Source organism: Malaya genurostris, chromosome 2 (genome assembly GCF_030247185.1).
Source record: "Malaya genurostris strain Urasoe2022 chromosome 2, Malgen_1.1, whole genome shotgun sequence".
Classification (NCBI taxonomy): Eukaryota; Metazoa; Arthropoda; class Insecta; order Diptera; family Culicidae; genus Malaya; species Malaya genurostris.
Genome location: NC_080571.1, coordinates 245,122,002 through 245,140,431, shown reverse-complemented (window position 1 = coordinate 245,140,431; position 18,430 = coordinate 245,122,002). Strand labels below are relative to the sequence as shown.

The 18,430-nt window shown below is 34.7% G+C and overlaps 1 protein-coding gene across 1 annotated transcript; it reads left to right on the top strand.

Moving 5' to 3' along the window:
* The first annotated feature begins 3,989 nt into the window (after positions 1–3,989).
* LOC131429169 (uncharacterized) lies at positions 3,990–18,423 on the top strand. The gene is made up of 5 exons (XM_058593216.1): positions 3,990–4,140; positions 4,198–4,512; positions 4,620–4,806; positions 18,074–18,331; positions 18,381–18,423. Exons 1-5 carry the CDS (start codon positions 3,990–3,992, stop codon positions 18,421–18,423), a joined length of 954 nt encoding a protein of 317 aa, XP_058449199.1.
* Positions 18,424–18,430: the final 7 nt, after the last annotated feature.

Here is an 18,430-nt window from a genome sequence, read left to right as displayed (position 1 = left end):
TTGACACACAAAAAAAATTCACATTCCAATCACTTGAAAATTCACGTAAAATGGTTCCAAATGTCAAATTGAATATTATACGTGACGAAAATGAATGTTATGCGAACATCCCCTGAAACGAATAGAGTATCATCAGTTCGTTTACGTGAATTGACCAAACATCAAATAATGTGTTACAATTTTTTACTACAAAGCAAAATGAATTATGATTTTGATTTAAATTAATCTGTCAAATAGGCCCGTTTTGTAAGCCTCACAAACCCACAAACCATTTTTTACAGCCATTGAACTTCTGTGCCACCTCCGGTGAAACCCTCAACAAGTGAACACGGTGAAAATTTGAGTATTTCGCGAGAAAAGATTTTCACCCGTACTTTGCGACTCCACGTTGTCACGCATCGAGATTTTCACTTGTATTCCAGTGAAAAGAAACGAAAATTATCTGGCAATATAGCCCAATCTGCTGTACCATCAATCGGTGTCATTTCAGATGTCAGATTTTCTGAAATTAATGTTTATATTTTTATGGTTAGAATCCTAATGATTTATATGAAAAGTTTGAAAATCTCCAACCAATATTTAAAATAATAGTTTTCTGGTGAATGTGATATGTAGTACTCATATCTACATTTTATATATGAATCAAATAATTTTTACTGGATTGTGCATGAAACAGCTTTAAAATGGAAGTCCATTAAAACCTACGTGAAAAGTAAGGTCTGACCGCAACATCTTAGAGCTAAGGCACACTGAGCTAAATTCTCATTTTCACATGTTATGATATTCTAATGATTTTTCACTATTAGCATTTCCATTGATTCATAAGATATATCCAATGAATATAAATTATGTAACGAGTTAGGTTTCATCGGATTTTTATATACATTATATGGGATATTCTTATAACTTTCATTATAAGTTATACATATTATACACTTTAAATAAAGATTATAAGTTTGCATATAACTTCTTTAAATTATATTCTGCATATGTTTCATATGACAAATCTAATGATTATAAATAAGATTTTCATTTCAGTGCAGTGTGTCTTATTAAATATGTTATAAAAAAGTAGGGTGGAAAATATTCACATTACTTTTCACGTAACTATGATTGATCGTTTTTTTAAATGAAGAAATGTATTTTCTGGAAAAAAATGCCAGTTGTCAAGCCTGGTCCTAGGCGCGAATGTCAATCAAATTGTTTATTTTTCGGAAGAGCTGTTTTGCAATAAAAAATTCTCGTCAACGTGTAAACATATTTATGTGAAGTATAAATGGTCGGGTAATCGATCAGAAAAAAAAAATTACCCGTACCCGACCCGTACCCGAGTGAGCAGTAAATTTTTTTACCTGCACCCGACACGTATTCGAGTGAGCAGTAAAATTTTTTACCCGTACCCGACTGAAAATAAAAATATTTACCCGTACCCGACAAAAAACCCGTCGGGTACGGGTCGGGTTTCGGGTAAAATACCCGAGACCCGACCATCTCTAATGGATAGCCATAACTTATCAATCACTCGATTCGGAAACATTTGTCTTGAATATATATGGCAACGTTGTTACAGTATTAGAATAGCATACTTTTGTTTTCAAGATCAATTGTGACGGATATTGTCAAAAAAATGCAATTTTTGACTTACAACTTTGTATAACTAAAAACAACGGACCAAAGAAAAAAACGGATCAGGGTCATTTCGCCGAAAACCATTTCACCGAAAGGGTTATTTCGCCGAATGGCATTTCGCTGAAAGCCATTTCGCTGAAAGGGTCATTTCGCCGAATCCTGAAATCATTTTAAGGTCATCATTGATTTAAAATAAAGACAAATGAATGATGATAGCGCTAACGCCCGTTTTGTTGAACTACAATTGTACTTCATGAATAAAGATTGATTCATGAACCTCAGAACGGAGTTCCCAAAGAAAAACTTGTTGACTATTAGCTACTAAGCATCAAAGCAATTGCATAGGTGTATCTCCCAGGCAAATGTATGTTGTATTTTCCGTTTATTAAGTGAAAATAAAAGAATATCTAATGTTTTTTACTGAAATTTTATTTTGGAATTTTTTTGGGTAAACGGGCTGAACAAGTAATTATTGAGTGCTTTCAATAAAGGGTTAAACAAAATAAAATTATTACTTCGTTTCGAAAACGAATTGCCTGTGCGGGGCTAAACCGATTAAAAAGAGGTGGGCTCAATCGGACATATAATTATCGACTTGAAATTCTCAACAGATTCATGAAACATACCTTAAGATTGATATCTTTACTTCTTTTCTACCTCTCATCACTCTTTAAAAACTAGATTTTTTTAAAAATTCAATCAAAACGTTCATTATGTATAGTGAAACAATCAAATAGTCTTCAATAAAGACTCTAAAGTCAGTTTCAACATCAATTATTTGGTACTGCAGTTTTGAGATTAAACCTACACTTTTTTATGTCTCACGCAAGATTGAAACCAACAGATAATCCCTCATTTGCCCTCATTAAGTTATCTTAGGATTTGGCCCGTTCTTCATTTTGAGTGAAACTTTATAGTCCGGTATAACCCGACCGTCTCTGAAATTTGGGATTTTCGGTTGGTCACTTCATCGCGACTTTTTACAGAAACTAATACATATTTGTTATTGTAGCTGAATGTTGAAGAAAACGTATGTTGTTTAGATCCAGTAGTTATGCGTCATGCGTCTCCTTTAAATAGAACTGTACAGGAGACGCATGGTTGATTGTTATTTTGTCCAGAAAAAAAAATATTTTGAAGGTATATGAAACCGAAGCACTTTATTTTTGATTTATTTTATTATTTTGGTGCTAAAATAGGAAGTGTGAAAAAAAATTGTTTCCAAATTAATAAGTATTTTTGATGCCACAAATACAATTTCAACAAATCTAAAACTTAAAACAAAACTATTACCATTTTTTTAAAAACTAGATTGTGTTTTCAAACTTTTCGGCGGTTGTTTAAAAAATCAAACAAAATAAAATCGATAGAACCACTCCAGCTCCGTCAATATGGCTGAAAAAGGCTTGAAAGTCATTGCTTTATCATTAATGCTTTTTTTTCGGAGGCAGATTTCACATGCGCAGCCGGCTATAGCCTTTATACAGAAACGACACTCAAAGAACACCATTCTTCGGTGATCCAATCATGTATTTCGTTCGGCTGCATCACACATACAATTTTGAGCTTCCGTTTTGAAGTCTAAACATTAGTTTCGTTTACCTGTGGGATGAATTCAAGTAGTCTATAATTGCAGATAACCTTGCTGAGTGTTTGAATTGTAAATGCCACATTGGATTTGATTGTACACAACAAATTACGATAAGGGTAATAGGACCCGTATTCACCTCAGCTCAGTTATTCATATAATATACTAAGACTACCGATCTATTGACTCTACGGGTAAAACAATAACAGGTTAAAAAAAGTGGTATTGCATAATCGTTCAAATATTTTTGCTGCCTTATTGCTTCTAAGAGCAGAATCAAAGATATTGTATTCTGTTTTATCATAACTTGTTAACTGAGAGTCGAGTAATCCGTAACATAATATGGCGACCCTACTAATGAGATGACAATTGGTACAATAACTCTACCTCTTAGAAAATACTGCTTCCTGAACAAAAAGCTATTGCAAAAGACCTCTGATTGAAAACGAGCTGTTATCAAGGGCGACTTAGTACTAGTTTATCGTTCTGTTGGAAAACCATCAATTTAGGCTTATGATGATATGTGTGACTAACCAATTGAGGCATCATTTCCTATCAAATCAAATTGATAACAGTTTATTAGTTTAACGAACAGTTCGAGTTAAGTGACACCGTGTTTACTCAAACAAATCGCTCAATTGCATCGCACAAGCATAAATTTACCAATGATGCAACCGTTTAATTATATATGAACTTATGAATAATAGAAACGATTCGAATTGTGTTTAAGAGCCGATTGAGAGACAGGTAGCAAACCATAATTCGTAGAAACATGGAACCAATTTGGTGGTTTTTCATTCTGTTAACGTTTCCACTGTATTCAAGCTGTGTATCGACGCCGGATTCGGCAACATTGATTTCAGATCTGATTTTGTTTCTAAAAGTTCCACTCAAGTTAGCGGTGTTTGTATGCTGGAATGAAGGTAATCGTTAAAAATAGAATATTAACAATACTGAAATATGCGTTCTTTTCGTTGCAGAAAAATCGTTTCAATTTATTCGGAAGCTTCTCAAACCGGACGGGTCGCGATCATTTTTACTTCAGCTCAAATCGACATCAGTTGAGAATCTGCCAATTCTGGATACGTTGGAGCCCCACCAGCATCTGTCCATTGTCGATGCAGCATGCCCCGAAACGGGAAACTTTCTGGCTGCCGCTGGTTATAGAATATACGACAAAATTCGTTGGGTTATCCTAAACGGTAATCAAACCTATGGCCCTGATCCAGATCCGGTGGAAGCCCAGGAGAATGTCGTGCTTCGAACGCTGGCGGACCTACCCGTGACCGGGAGATGTGAGATGTATTATTTTCTCAATTATCATTCGGGTGACATCCTTGTGAAAGATGGTAATAGTGAAATTTTATGATTTTTGTCGGTGTTATTGTGACCATCTTTCCAGTGTATCGGAAATCAATGAGAACGGATTTGATTACAAGCGTGATTGGAATCTGGAGGAATGGAACAATCCGGGATTTGAGGAAGGAAAACGCTGTTGTCGTCAGACGAAGAAATTTGGAGAATATTCCAATCAGGATTTCGTCTGTGTACTACAAAAATTACTCATTGAATCACTTTATCGACACTGAGTAAGTGAAATCATCAGCGTAAGCTAATTATTCGACTTCAACAGTAGAATCGTTTGTGAGCTTCAGGGTTATAAAAATATCATCATATACTTTTTGATTCGCAATAAGGTTCAATAGAAAACACGCTAAGCGGATTACACTTTTGTCATGAGAACGACGGATAAGTTTTTGATAGTGAATATCTCTTGTTGCATCTAATGAATTAACGCATAATTTTTGCTACATGCCGTCGGAAAGATGATCACAATTTTATGATAATATTTTCAGTTGTCTGACATTATCTCAAATAATTCAAAACTAAACTTTTCTGAAATGTTTGGTATCAACGAGTATCGAAGAGGAAAACACATGACGCGTGTTTGCCTTTATCGTATTTTGAAAGCTCATAGCTTAGTGATCTGTAGAAGGATTTTTATTATCTAGCTACCAATAGATGAAAAATTGTTTAACTTGAACGTGTATTGCAACAACATTGAAGTGGTAATTTGAAGGGGAAAAGGTTTGCTTTAACCCTCAAATTTATGCTAGGTGCACATAACCATTTTTACTTAAGTTTACGTTTCGTCTTCGACTCATCAGTGCGTCCGCAGATTATGTTGAACTGCTGACGCAAACCCCCGGATCAACATAATCCGCTGAGCAGAGGTAAAGCTAATGCTATTTGCAAGGCACTTTTTTGTACACAAGAAGTGTAACGTCTAAACTGACGTCTCGAACGAATGTCTCGATGAATCGAAGACGAAACGTAAACTTAAGTAAAAATGGTTATGTGCACCTAGCATAAATTTGGGGGTAAAAGCAAACTTTTTCCCCTTTAAATTACCACAATCTGTACGGCCAGTAAGCCGAAACTTGTTTCGTTCGAGACGTCAGTTTAGACGTTACACTTCTTGTGTACAAAAAAAGTGTCTTGCAAATAGCATTAACTTTACGTCTGCTCAGCGGATTATGTTGATCCGGGGGTTTGCGTCAGCAGTTCAACATAATCTGCTGACGCACTGATGAGTCGAATACGAAACGTAAACTTAAGTAAACATTGAAGTGTTTCAATAGTACACTAATGAAAAACCTGTCTGATTTGACCCATTTCAGTACCTGCCAATCAGAACGCGTTCTAAGGAAGAGAACAAAATATCTGCTGCTCCATCGATATAAAAGATGTAGATTTCACTTTTTCCATCGTTTTCTGAACAAATGTTGTCATTTTATTATTTTATTTAGTTAAATGTCAAGAAGACACTATATATTTGCAGTTACAGTTAGACTTATTCACAAACTGGTGTCAGGATAATAGAATAGTTTTGAATGCCTCGAAGTGTTCCGTTTTGTCGTTTACTCGTAAACTTTCGCTGATTACCTATGACTATAGCATCTCGAACAATATACTGAAATGTGAATCTTCCGTGAAAGATTTGGGTATCATTTTTGATTCCAAGCTGGACTTCAAAAGTCACATCGATTATGTGATTTCGAAGGCCTCCAAGCTCTTGGGTTTAGTCTTTCGTGTTACCAAGAGCTTTACTAATGTATACTGTCTTAAGGCATTACATATATTGTGCTCTTATCCGTTCGACGCTAGAATATGCAGCTGTTGTCTGGGCACCTCACTACCAAATCGATATGTTAGATTCGCTCTGCGAAATTTACCTTGGAGGGATCCCACTAATCTTCCTAGCTACAAAGATCGTTGTAAGCTTATTGACCTGGATCTGCTATCTGTTCGTAGGAATGTCTCCAAAGCCGTTTTTGTTGCTGATTTATTACAATCACGTATCGATTGTCCCGAACTTCTGCAATTGATTAATCTTCACGAACAAATTATGGTTACAATGAACCATTTTCCAGTATGTGCAGGACATTCGATAGCTGTTCCAATGTTTTCGACTTTCATCTATCCCGAAATATGATCAAACGATTGTTTCATTCATTCAGGGGTTAGCCAAATTTTGTTCTAGGGCACATAACTGATTTTGATATGTTTACGTTTCGTCTTTGACTCATCAGTGCATAGCAGTTCCAATTGAACTGCTCTTTGCAAAACTCGGCAGTTCAATTTGAACCGCGATTGTTTCATTGCCACTTGTCAGATCAACTTTGGATCAGGATTTGTCTGTAACCGTTTGTATTTTTGTTGAACCTAGTGATGGTTGAACAAAAATACAAAAATTTCTCCCATCACCGTTGGAAACTAATCAGATTCGCTCGATGATACTAACCCTTTCGCTTCCCTTCTCATTTCCTTCGTCTTCTTTATTTCTATTGGAAACTAATCAGATTCGCTTGCAAATACTAACCCGCTCGCACTTTCTTCTTTTCTCCGTCTTTCACCATCTTTTCGATTACTAATTAGATCTACTTACTTAAGTTTACGTTTCGTCTTCGACTCATCAGTGCGTCAGCAGATTATGTTGAACTGCTGACGCAAACCCCCGGATCAACATAATCCGCTGAGCAGACGTAAAGTTAATGTTATTTGCAAGACATTTTTTTTGTACACAAGAAGTGTAACGTCTAAACTGACGTCTCGAACGAAACAAGTTTCGGCTTACTGGCCGTACAGATCTACTTGCCAATTATAACCCCGTTGTTCGACCACGCTTACTTTCCACCCCCCCCATCAACCTTCATCCTCCATTTACCTATCCCTTTTTCTCCGCAAGTTGAAGCAAGAACACTATAGCTGCCCTGTAGTGCTTGGTGTCATCAACTAGATATAGGGTTATAGGTTTAGTTTTAATTATTAGTTTTTATTGTTAGTGTTAAGTCTTATTGTGTCTGTTGGATCATTGTAATCTGTTGATACGAAAGTTGAGGAGGTTTTATGCCTGCTGGAGAGAGAGATTGCCAAATTTCATCTCCATCGGGCTTTTCCCTGCTCCCAAAATATAAACAAAATAAACTAAAAGTAAGACACACACGAGAGTAACATCGGGCCGGGTATACAGCGAAACCACACCAGAAGCCTGCCAGTTAAAGTCTTCAGTGTACACAGCAAAAATCATACCAGCTCTAAATGCAGATCCAGTTTGTTCGTAACAATTCAAGGCACTTTTAGTGCCTTAATTATTGAATTTTCTCTATTTCTTACCAAAAGTATCAGATTCATCAAAATGGAAGTTTAAAAGTTTGCGCCGTCACTAACACATTAATTTGCGACGGCAAGGCTCTCTCGCAATGCAAAAATGAAGGTGTTGATGTAGAACACATTTTTATACTAGTATGGGTGTCGTTTCGAAATATACCGTGCGAAACAGGGTTGTCACATATACAGATTAATCTATGTTTTATTTCTTCTGAAAATACAGATTTAAATGATGGGAAAGAAAAAAATCTCCTAACACCGCTAAAAATCTACATTTGTTTAAAAAGTGTTTGAAGTGAGCGTTTATGCTAATTTTTTCTATCATGTCTCTCATATATTTTTTAAAATTGTTATTGATTATAATGGTTTGTTTACTTATCTTGAACATACTTTTTATGTTATTTGTTTTTCAGAAAAGTTTTAATAACAATAATACTAACAATCATAAGATATTATTGTTATTATCATTGTTGGTTTTCCTATATTTGGAACTCATGCCAGATTTTTCAAGTGCTAGTGATAATATTACGGATAGCGGAGTTAAAGTTTTTGATTAGCTTGAATCCGCGGTAAATGATTGAATTTATTATTTCAAAATTCTTAATGAAATTTGGCCATTTGTCCGTTGTTATTAGTATTATGACCATAATAATAATAAAAATAATAATAGTTATTATTATTATGATTATTATTATTATTATTATTATTATTATTATTATTATTATTATTATTAAAATTACTATTGCATTACCAAGATCGTCGATACATTTTAGAACAGGCCATCGCAATTGTCTCTCACTGAAATTTCATGAGGAATCAAATATCTTGGAACTTCATAGTTTTCAAAAAAACAATATGTTATTCACTAAACGCGACTAGCCGTGAAACTTTCTTCGAACCGGGAACATTTTTTTCTCGCACAGAAAAACGTGTGTAATTAGGCTTTTCGGAGAACGGATTATCGAACAACCGTTCGTCTCGAGATTCTGATATAAAACTGATGTATTTTAACTGCATGATCGAATGACAATAGAAATTTAACTTCTACCAGTACTTTGGTGTTCGATAGATATAAATTTAATTTGTACGAATTTCATTGCATGATATTAAATTAAGGTAGAATTATAAATTGTAGCGCAGGAAATTTGTTTAAATTTACATTTTGTATGCATTCGTGTACAGAAAATTCGATAGTGTTTAAAGTAACAATTTAGATAAGAAGAAATGAATTTTAAATTCAATAAAGACAGATTGTTCATAAGTGTACGTTTCCAACTAAATAAACTACAAATTGGTTGTATCTAGCCTATATTAACAAATTAAAAAGGAATTGTTTCAAGTTTAGAATAAACTGCTTTGGAATAGTAGTTGTTTAATGTAACTAATCTGTACTTTAGTGTAGGTGCATCATTTCAAATTCTAGTAGTGAAAAAGTGGAAAGCTTGCACAATTCACACAACCGATCAACTAACTGATATTCGGAAATGTGAAGGAAGCGTGCTAGTTTTTTTTCGTATTCACGACACGCAGTTATGTCTCTGACATTACCCACCCGCATTTTTCATCCGCGGTTGAAGAAGCTGATACACTAGGCATTTTATTACGTCATTTCAAATTGTCGTGATGCGATATTTGAAAATTGATTTGGTGAAAAGATAACTTAAATATATGTTTTAGATACAAGCACAGAGAACAAATAGAGCTATTGTACCAATAGGCATCTCATAAGTAGAGTCGCCATGTTATCTTGCAAATAATACGGCTATCAGTCAACGAATTATGACAGAACCGGTTACAATATCTTTGTTTCGGCTCTAAAAAGCAATACTGCAAAACAAAATAGTTCGAAAATTGTTTAATGCTGCTAGTCATGGTAGTAAAAACTGCACGGGTAGCGCATCGTTGGTGAAAAATATAATCCGCGAGTGGTGTTTTATTGCTAGGATCAGGCAATTACTGATGGGGAACGTTTTCCATACGTCACACATTGGTCCAAAACTGATTTTTAAGAAGTAAAGTATCTTCGAATATGTTTTACAAGATTATATAACGCTTCTTTGGAAAGTGGCACCTTAATGTTTGTTATGGGGGTAGTACCAATTTCGAATTAAATTTTTTTTCTATCTATAATATTCGAAGTATTTTTGCTAAAGATATAAATAATGTTAAAAAAATATTTTTTAAGATATACTCGCTTTATTTAAAAATAAATTCTTTTGGATTTATCTATGTAGAATCTACCTCTTTTACCTAAGTATCTACTACAAAGTTTTAGATAGCATTTAAATAAGTAACTTTACCTAGTACTAATCAATCAATTAGGTAATCAATGTTACCTAATGAATCATTACAATATGTCACTTAGTCGCATTGCATTCGATCAATCAGTATCAGTCACACTACCGTCCGAGTTTTCGGTGTCGCTAATTTCTTGCTCTGTATTTTCTTGTTCTGTTGTGAGTGCTAGCATATTATCAATTGCTTCCAGTGACAATTCCTTTCTAGCTTTCAAATTAATATAGTGTAGAACAATAATGTATGTATGCAAATATATGTAAGATATTTCTATCCGACTTCCGAGGAAGAGTGAAACCAGCGACTACCGGTCTGGACTCGCGTAAACACGCATAAACAAGCTCATGCTTGCACGCGTAACTTAAGCAAATTGTGGCGATTTTTATTTGGTTTAGTTTTTGACAATTAACAATATTAGAAAAAATCTAAGTGGAACTCGATGCAATTTTTTAGGCCTTTTCAAAATTAGTTCTAATTATGAAAAATCCGAAAAATTATCAGAAGTTAAACACATATTTAAAAAATGTTTTCTAAACAAAATATGATAAAGTATTGTAAAAAAAATAAAACTTCACGAAGATATTCCATGTTAAAATGTGTAAATTGTCGTAACCGAACCTAAGCACCTAGAAAAGACACGTCTGTTAGGAGTAAGCTTCGATCGCAGAATGCAAAGAATTCTCGTTTTTATCGTATCAACAAATCCTTAACATGTTCGTATCCATATCAACGAAGTGCAATTGTTTAACGGTTTCCATAGTTACGCAACTTTGATTTTCAGTGGTGCTAGTTTCATCAGAATAAACTATCACTTTGGTAGTATAGAATTCATAAAATATATTTTATTATTACAACTATCCAACCTTTACAGCATTCAAGCCTTTTTGCCTTTCTCTATAGAAAGGTATTAGAATTGCTGGAAAAACCGACTTTCGAACGGAGCCTCGGAGACCCATAGTGTTATATACCATTCGACTCAGCTCGACGAGATCGGAAAATGTCTGTATGTGTGTGTGTGTGTATGTGTGTGTATGTGTGTGTGTGTGTATGTGTGTGTGTATGTGTGTGCACTTTTCGAAGATATTTGAACGCGCTCAATTTTCTCAGAGATGGCTCAACCGATTTTAACAAACTTGGGCTCGTTTGAAAGCTACTATCGGGGCATTGATCAAGTTCGAAGATCAAATGGCTGTGACTTTTGGTTCCGGAGATATGATTGTATAAGTGACGTAACCGACAAAAAGCGTTGTATTTGAACGCGCTCAATTTTCTCAGAGATGGCTGATCCGATTTTAACAAACTTGGACTCGTTTGAAAGCTACTGTCGGGCCGTTGATCAAGTTCTAAGATCAAATGGTTGTGACTTTTGGTTCCAGATATATGATGGTATAAGTGACGTAACCGACAAAACACGTTGATTTTTACCGCTCTTGTATATATAAGGGTGCCAAAATTTTGGGATCAACTCTATTTTCGTAAAGTTCTAGTGCTCAAAAGTTTAAGCACCTCGAAAAAAGCCTTCATGCAAAATTTGACCTAAATCGGACATGCTTAAGGGGTGCTGCCCGGTGGTAAAGGTTTGACAATTATCGATCTTGAAAAAGCACCATAGGGGGGAGTACATGAAATTTCCAAAATCGAAAATTTTTTTTGATGCCAAAACTCTTAAAACTGCATAAAACATCGAAATTTAGTGTCATCTCAAAAAAAAATTTTTTTGAAAAAATCAACTTTCTGGGACTTAGACAAATTTTCATATTTTTTCTAAGTCCCAAAAAGTCGATTTTTTCAAAAAAATTTTTTTTCGAGATGACACTAAATCTCGACGTTTCATGCAATTCTAAGCCTTTTGGCATCAAAAATTTTTTTTCGATTTCGAAAATTTCATGTACTCCCCCCTATGGTGATTTTTAAAGATATATGAAAATTCCACTAAGTGGACTAAGAAGGGTTTTTAGATTAGCATCACTGATTTCAAATAGGCAACGCAAATGTCAAGCACTAATTTGGAAAAATGACATAAACACTGAAGCATGCTTTTGTGAACTACTCGAATCAATCTGAATCAATTAGTTTCGAAATTAGTATCCGAAATTATTTAATAAAATTATGAAATACATTTTCATGAGACTGTTATGAGAGAAGAGAAAGGCATTATCACACCACTAGGTGGATTAAGAAGGGTTTTTTAATTATCATTATTCATTCATCCTATTCCCCACATAAATAAATTGAGTTATCGTGAAGCAACACGATAAGACGAGATGTTGATTTAAGACGAGATGTTGGTCGTACGACGTTCACTGCAAAAGTGAGTTATAGAAACAGCAGACGCGTGACGCCCTCCGTTTCTTAACCATATATGGTTTCAACATGGCCATAGTAAAAATGAGTCACACGAATAGTACTCAAGATATTCTCATTGGAGAATAAAATTGGATTAGGAATATGTTTTCCTATAAGTATTATAAAAGTTTGCTGAATTAAGTTGCATATTTCACTTCGGCACAAGGTTTCCTAGGTAAAAAAAGGTAAAATGATGTATAACTTTTCCAGAATAATAAACCTAAACATTACCTTCTACAAAGTTATAGGGTTTTTATTTTTCCTAGTTATTCCAAACAAAGTATTCATAAAAAAATAACTCGAAACAAGTTATCATTAGTAAACTAGTTTTAAGGGGGTTGCCTAAAATTAATAACTAAAACTAGCTTTGAAAACGCCTAAAACAAAGTTTCATCGAGTTCCACTTAGATTTTTGCCTTTCTCATACAGAAAGGCTATGCAATCGCTGTGAAAACCGACTTTTCAACCGAGGCCTGGAGGGCCGAGTGACATATACCATTCAACTCAGTTCGTCGAGATCACAAAATGTCTGTGTGTGTGTGTGCATGTATGTATGTGTGTATGTGACAAAAAAATGTCACTCAATTTTCTCCGAGATGGCTGAACCGATTTTCACAAACTTAGATTCAAATAGAAGGCCTTGAGGTCTTATTCAAAGTTCCTGAGTTTCATTTGGATCCGACTTTAAGTTCCGGAATTACAGGGTGATATGCACCAAAAATAGGAAAAAATAGTAAAATAAGTCAAACACGTTTCTAAGAGATGGCGTGACCGATTTTCACAAACTTAGATTCAAATTATAAGACTTTTAATTTGAATCTAAGTTTGTGAAAATCGGTCACGCCATCTCTTAGAAACGTGTTTGACTTATTTTACTATTTTTTCCTATTTTTGGTGCATATCACCCTGTAATTCCGGAACTTAAAGTCGGATCCAAATGAAACTCAGGAACTTTGAATAAGACCTCAAGGCCTTCTATTTGAATCTAAGTTTGTGAAAATCGGTTCAGCCATCTCGGAGAAAATTGAGTGACATTTTTTTGTCACATACACACATACATACATGCAACTTTCTTGAATTTTATTTGAAAATTTATTAAAAAATGCGCGGTTAATTTTCTCGGAAATTTCTTAACCGATTTTCACAAACTAAGAAGCAAATAAAAGGCAAATAAATTCTTAAAAAAGTACCCAAAAAGTTGATCCAGATACAACTTCCGCGTCCGGTATTACAGTGCGATTAGAGAAAATTTACGATTTCATGAGTATTTTTCCATTTTTTTATTGTGTTGTGTGTGTGTGTGTGTGTGGGTCTGTATGTGTGTTTTCAACTAAGAGGTCGAGATCTCAGAGATGGCAGGATCGATTTTGATCAAACTAGTCGCAACTCAAAGATCTCCCCGTCACCCAGAACTCTATTCAATGGTATTGAGATCGGATGTTTACTTTTTGAGTTATTCGAAGTTTTATATTAAAAAATGTTTAACAGTATCTGTCACAATTGACCTTGACATGTTTTCAGACTTACGTTTCGCACGGCAATAACTATTCAACAAACCATATAACTGTTGCATACAATTGTTTCTAAGTACCAGAAAGACTGTGTACAGCATACTTTTTCATGACATTTTGCCTCGGACCAATTTTAGCACAGTTCGTTTTTGGCAACATAATCGTTCGGATATGACATGCAAACTAGATAATGGCAGCATTTTCAAGTTGAAAGTGATTCCATAATTATTTTGATTTAAACTACTTACAGTAATAAATGCTGGAAGAACATAACACTCATATACCATTCGAATCAGTTCGTCGAGATCAGCAAATGCGTGTGTGACAAATAATACCTTTTTTTCGAAGATGACTCAACCGTTTTCTACAAAATCATATTCATATGAAACGTCGTATGCTCCCAAACAAGGTTCCTGACTTATGTTTGGTTCCGACCTCTGGTTCCGGAACTACAGGATGATATGTGAAACGAAATTAAAATTGTGTAACTCATTTTTCTCGTAGTTGGCTGAACCGATCAAAGAATCAAATGAAATCTAAGAATCATCTAATATTCAAATGAAAAGTTTTAAGATTCTATAAAACACCTTGCTTTTCAGTTAGATCCAACTTCCGGTTTCGGATATACAGGGGGATTAGTATGAAAGTGTCTATTTCACATAAATTAATTAGGTTTATCGGGTTAGCAGATTTAGATAGTCGAAAACCAAATAAACTTATTTCAGTTTCAGTGGTATTCAATTCTCGATTAAAAAGGCACCCAAAAATTTAATTCGTACTACGATTTCTCAAAGATGTCTACACTGATTTTCGAACATTTTGAAACAAATGTAAACTATACAGCTACTTAAGTGAATTTATCTGACTTCGGCCATACCGATTTTTGAATTCCTGTTCCAGCATCGAATCGTTTCTCAAAGTTCAATCGTTTTCTGAAAAAAGCCGAATTTCAGAAACGTAAATTCAAATTAAAATAAACTAATCCCATAAAAAATTAATTAATTTTATCCAATTCTGACTTCCGATTCTGGAATTGTAGGATGATAAATTTTAAAAATTCAAACCGATATAGAAGATGACAATCCCGAAAAGCTTTAATGTTGGACTCGAAACTATTGCAATTTATTCGTCATATGGCCATACCAATCGGTTTCAGTTATGCTAGTTCCTGAATACCGGCTCTGAAAGTACCTTAAATAACCCTAAACTCTAAAGTGGAACTTACTTCGACATATCATGGAATGTTCAATCGATTGTACCACTTTTAGATTCAAATTCAATGAGTGATTAAAATCTTAAATTGTCGCCTAAAACGACGGTTAATAAAATAATGTCAAAACTGAAACACCGAAGAATATTCATGCAAAAAACACATGCGGATTGATAAAAAAAAGGTATCATCTCACTGCTAGGGGGTTTAAGCACATTTTTCACAAGCGATGCGAAACAAAATACACAATTTTATAAAACTTACGGCTAAATTCATCTGCTTGGCAGATCTTATTAGTTAGTGAATATATGAAACTACTTTGGGACTACTAGTCCCCGGTTTCGCTTCCAAAAGCACCGATAATAGTGAAGAAAATCTCTAAAAACGGAACTCATTTCGATTTCTCAGCAACGGTTAAGCCGATTTTCACGAATAATCATTCAAATTAAAGCTCTCATTGTCTTTAAATATACTGTGCAATATCATCCTGATCCGACTTTCGGTTCCGATGTTATAGGGCGATGAGTGTCAAAACATTCAAATCGTCATTCCAAATGACGGGATTCTTGTATCCTGACCGAAAGTTACATACGCCATTTATAATACCGGAGAAAAAGTTCTTCCACTTTTCTTTTTCGATAGAGAGAATCTCTCCGTATTGGGACATAGTTTTACGAATATAAGGATCGATGACGTTTGAGGGAAGATCATGCACACGCACTTCTATAGCACTATCATCCATATATACTGAAATGTTGTACCTAATGTTCTCGTGTTCCACATAGTGCACATTGTTATTGTCTTTTGCGAATTGAATTGCATCCAACTCTTAATAAAACTGGATGTAAACGACATTATTTGTCTCATTGCATTGAAGTGAATGCACACGTTTAATGTCAAGATGCATTTGCTCCTTAAGCAAATTTTCAAATTCTCATATCGAAGGTCGAATTTTGCACTGTCTGAAGTCAACAATAATTGTATTCTTTCGTACCGGCGGTAGCTTTTGTTCGTTTGGTTCACTCATTTTCGAGGTCGTTCTATTGTTCACTACACAATACTGTACTTGGTTTCTTCTGTCCCGAACGTAAGCGGTTTTATTTTATCGACTGACTTGGATGAGATATGAAAGTGAACTGGTTTTTTTATTTTTGTTTTATTTTTTTTATAGTATTAGGCATATCTTTTCCTACGAATTTTGTAAAAATTAGCTGCATAAAGTTGCATATTTCGTTTCGGTGCAAGGTTTTATAACTTTGCTAGGAAAGAACAGACCTATGCACTACATTCAACAAGAATGTGGGATTTTTTATTTTTTTCAATTATTCCAAACAAAGTATGCATAAAAAAATAACTCGAAACAAGTTATGAATAAAAACATGATTTTAGTGAGGTTGCCATGAAAACGCTTTGTATATCCGAAACGGTGCGACCTAGACTTTTGGTATATTTGACAAAGTAAATTATTTTCAATAGTTATAAAACTTTGTAGAAAAAAAATTCTATCTCTTCAGAATAAAAAGTTATGGTTATATTTTTTGTCAAAGTAGGCCATGAACAATTAGGAATAGAATCAAATTACGCGGTATATATTTGTAAATAATTTTTCGAAAGCAATTATATGCATTAAGGTCTGAGGACAGAGGGTCACGTGTTGAGTTTTAAATCGACCGCTTAACTCCCTTTGCGCATTGTATTTCTCTTGTACTCTCTCGTATATGAGCAAACTGTACCGGGTTGCCAGCATACATTTTATTATTTTGATGAGAAGTTTTATCATATTAATCTATCGTATGGGTTGGACATTACATGGATTCCAATGAACAATGAAAAAATATTCAACTTTCACAAAGATTGAATGTCTGTGTGTTTGGCAGCCTCGTCGAGCCAATTTTATTTCTCTCTCCTTTTTTAGAATGCTATCAGGAAACCAAAGCGAAACAAAATGGCGGATGCATTGAAACTGACTTTGTTTCACAGAAAAATACAAGACTTTATTTTTATCGCGATAACATATAAGTTTTTATGTACTAATCGCATCTAAACTAAATTATCTAGACTTTGTCACGGTAGATTTAAGATACAAGCCTTCAAAGCCGAGATATTCGATGAACAAGTAGAGGTAGAGCGTTCCAATTTTCAGCAGTTCTTCAGTCAGAAAAAATACAACACGACCGCTAAACTCAATGAATCATTCTGAAAATTTCACAGAATATTCCAAACTAAATTTCGAAGACATTGTTAGGTGGGTTTTTCTATATTCTGCACCGTTTCCAAGAAAATTTAATTTGAAACGGAAAAATTGCAAAAAAAAACTACCACTTTACGGTACTGTCCTCAGCCCTTAAAAGAACGGTTTGGTAGCTACTGATTTTTGTTCACGTTTTTATTGATTCGAACCACTGGACATAAGTCTCTATATATGAAAAAATGAAATTATTCTTTCGGTGATAAAGCCCGGACCTGGAATTCCGGGTTCAAAAATTCAAGTCGTCTTGAGCCTCATCAGTCATACGAACCCTTATGATCTTTCGTGAAATTATCAAATAAATTCTGGATGTTTGCAAATCAGAACCGCTTCTCGAGCTTCGTCAATAGATGAATAGGTAATAGTTTCGATACGAAAACAAATTGAATACATACGAATTATCTTAAATCTGAAATCTTGCTTAAAATATATCTGGTTTTCAGTCTTTTCTGGGAAGAAAATATAAATTTGGTGTAAAATTACTACAACATTCTAATCTTATTAATTACTTTCTATCAAAAAGATTTTCAAATGTTTCTTTTAGTAACTTCGTTTACTTCTACTTTTTGAAACAGAAACAAACACGTTGATACTGTTCCTCGTCTGTCCTACCAAGTCCTGCACACATTGCTCGTGTACTACCTGAATGCCACTCCGGAAAACACAGTGACCACCAACACAGGATATCTGGATCCGAAAACCGGCAACTGGACGGGAATGGTTAGCGATTTGATGAACCACCGTGCGGAGGTCGGCGGATCGATTGCGCTGCTGATCAAGAGTCGCCTATTCCTAATAGACTACCTGAAAACGAATTTCCCAGCGGATATGAAGTACGTCTTCAAGGCTCCCAATCTATCGATTACGAACAACATATTTGAGCTGCCGTTCGCTTTCAGCGTGTGGCTGTGCTTGCTGGGTTTGATGGTTGT

Bases quoted from the DNA above. Each gene is read 5' to 3' on its own strand.
- LOC131429169 (XM_058593216.1), top strand. From the start codon at position 3,990: ATGGAACCAATTTGGTGGTTTTTCATTCTGTTAACGTTTCCACTGTAT. The intron at 4,513-4,619 runs GTGAGATGTATT...CCATCTTTCCAG, and splicing joins CCTACCCGTGACCGGGAGAT to TGTATCGGAAATCAATGAGA. The intron at 4,807-18,073 runs GTAAGTGAAATC...TTTTTGAAACAG, and splicing joins AATCACTTTATCGACACTGA to AAACAAACACGTTGATACTG.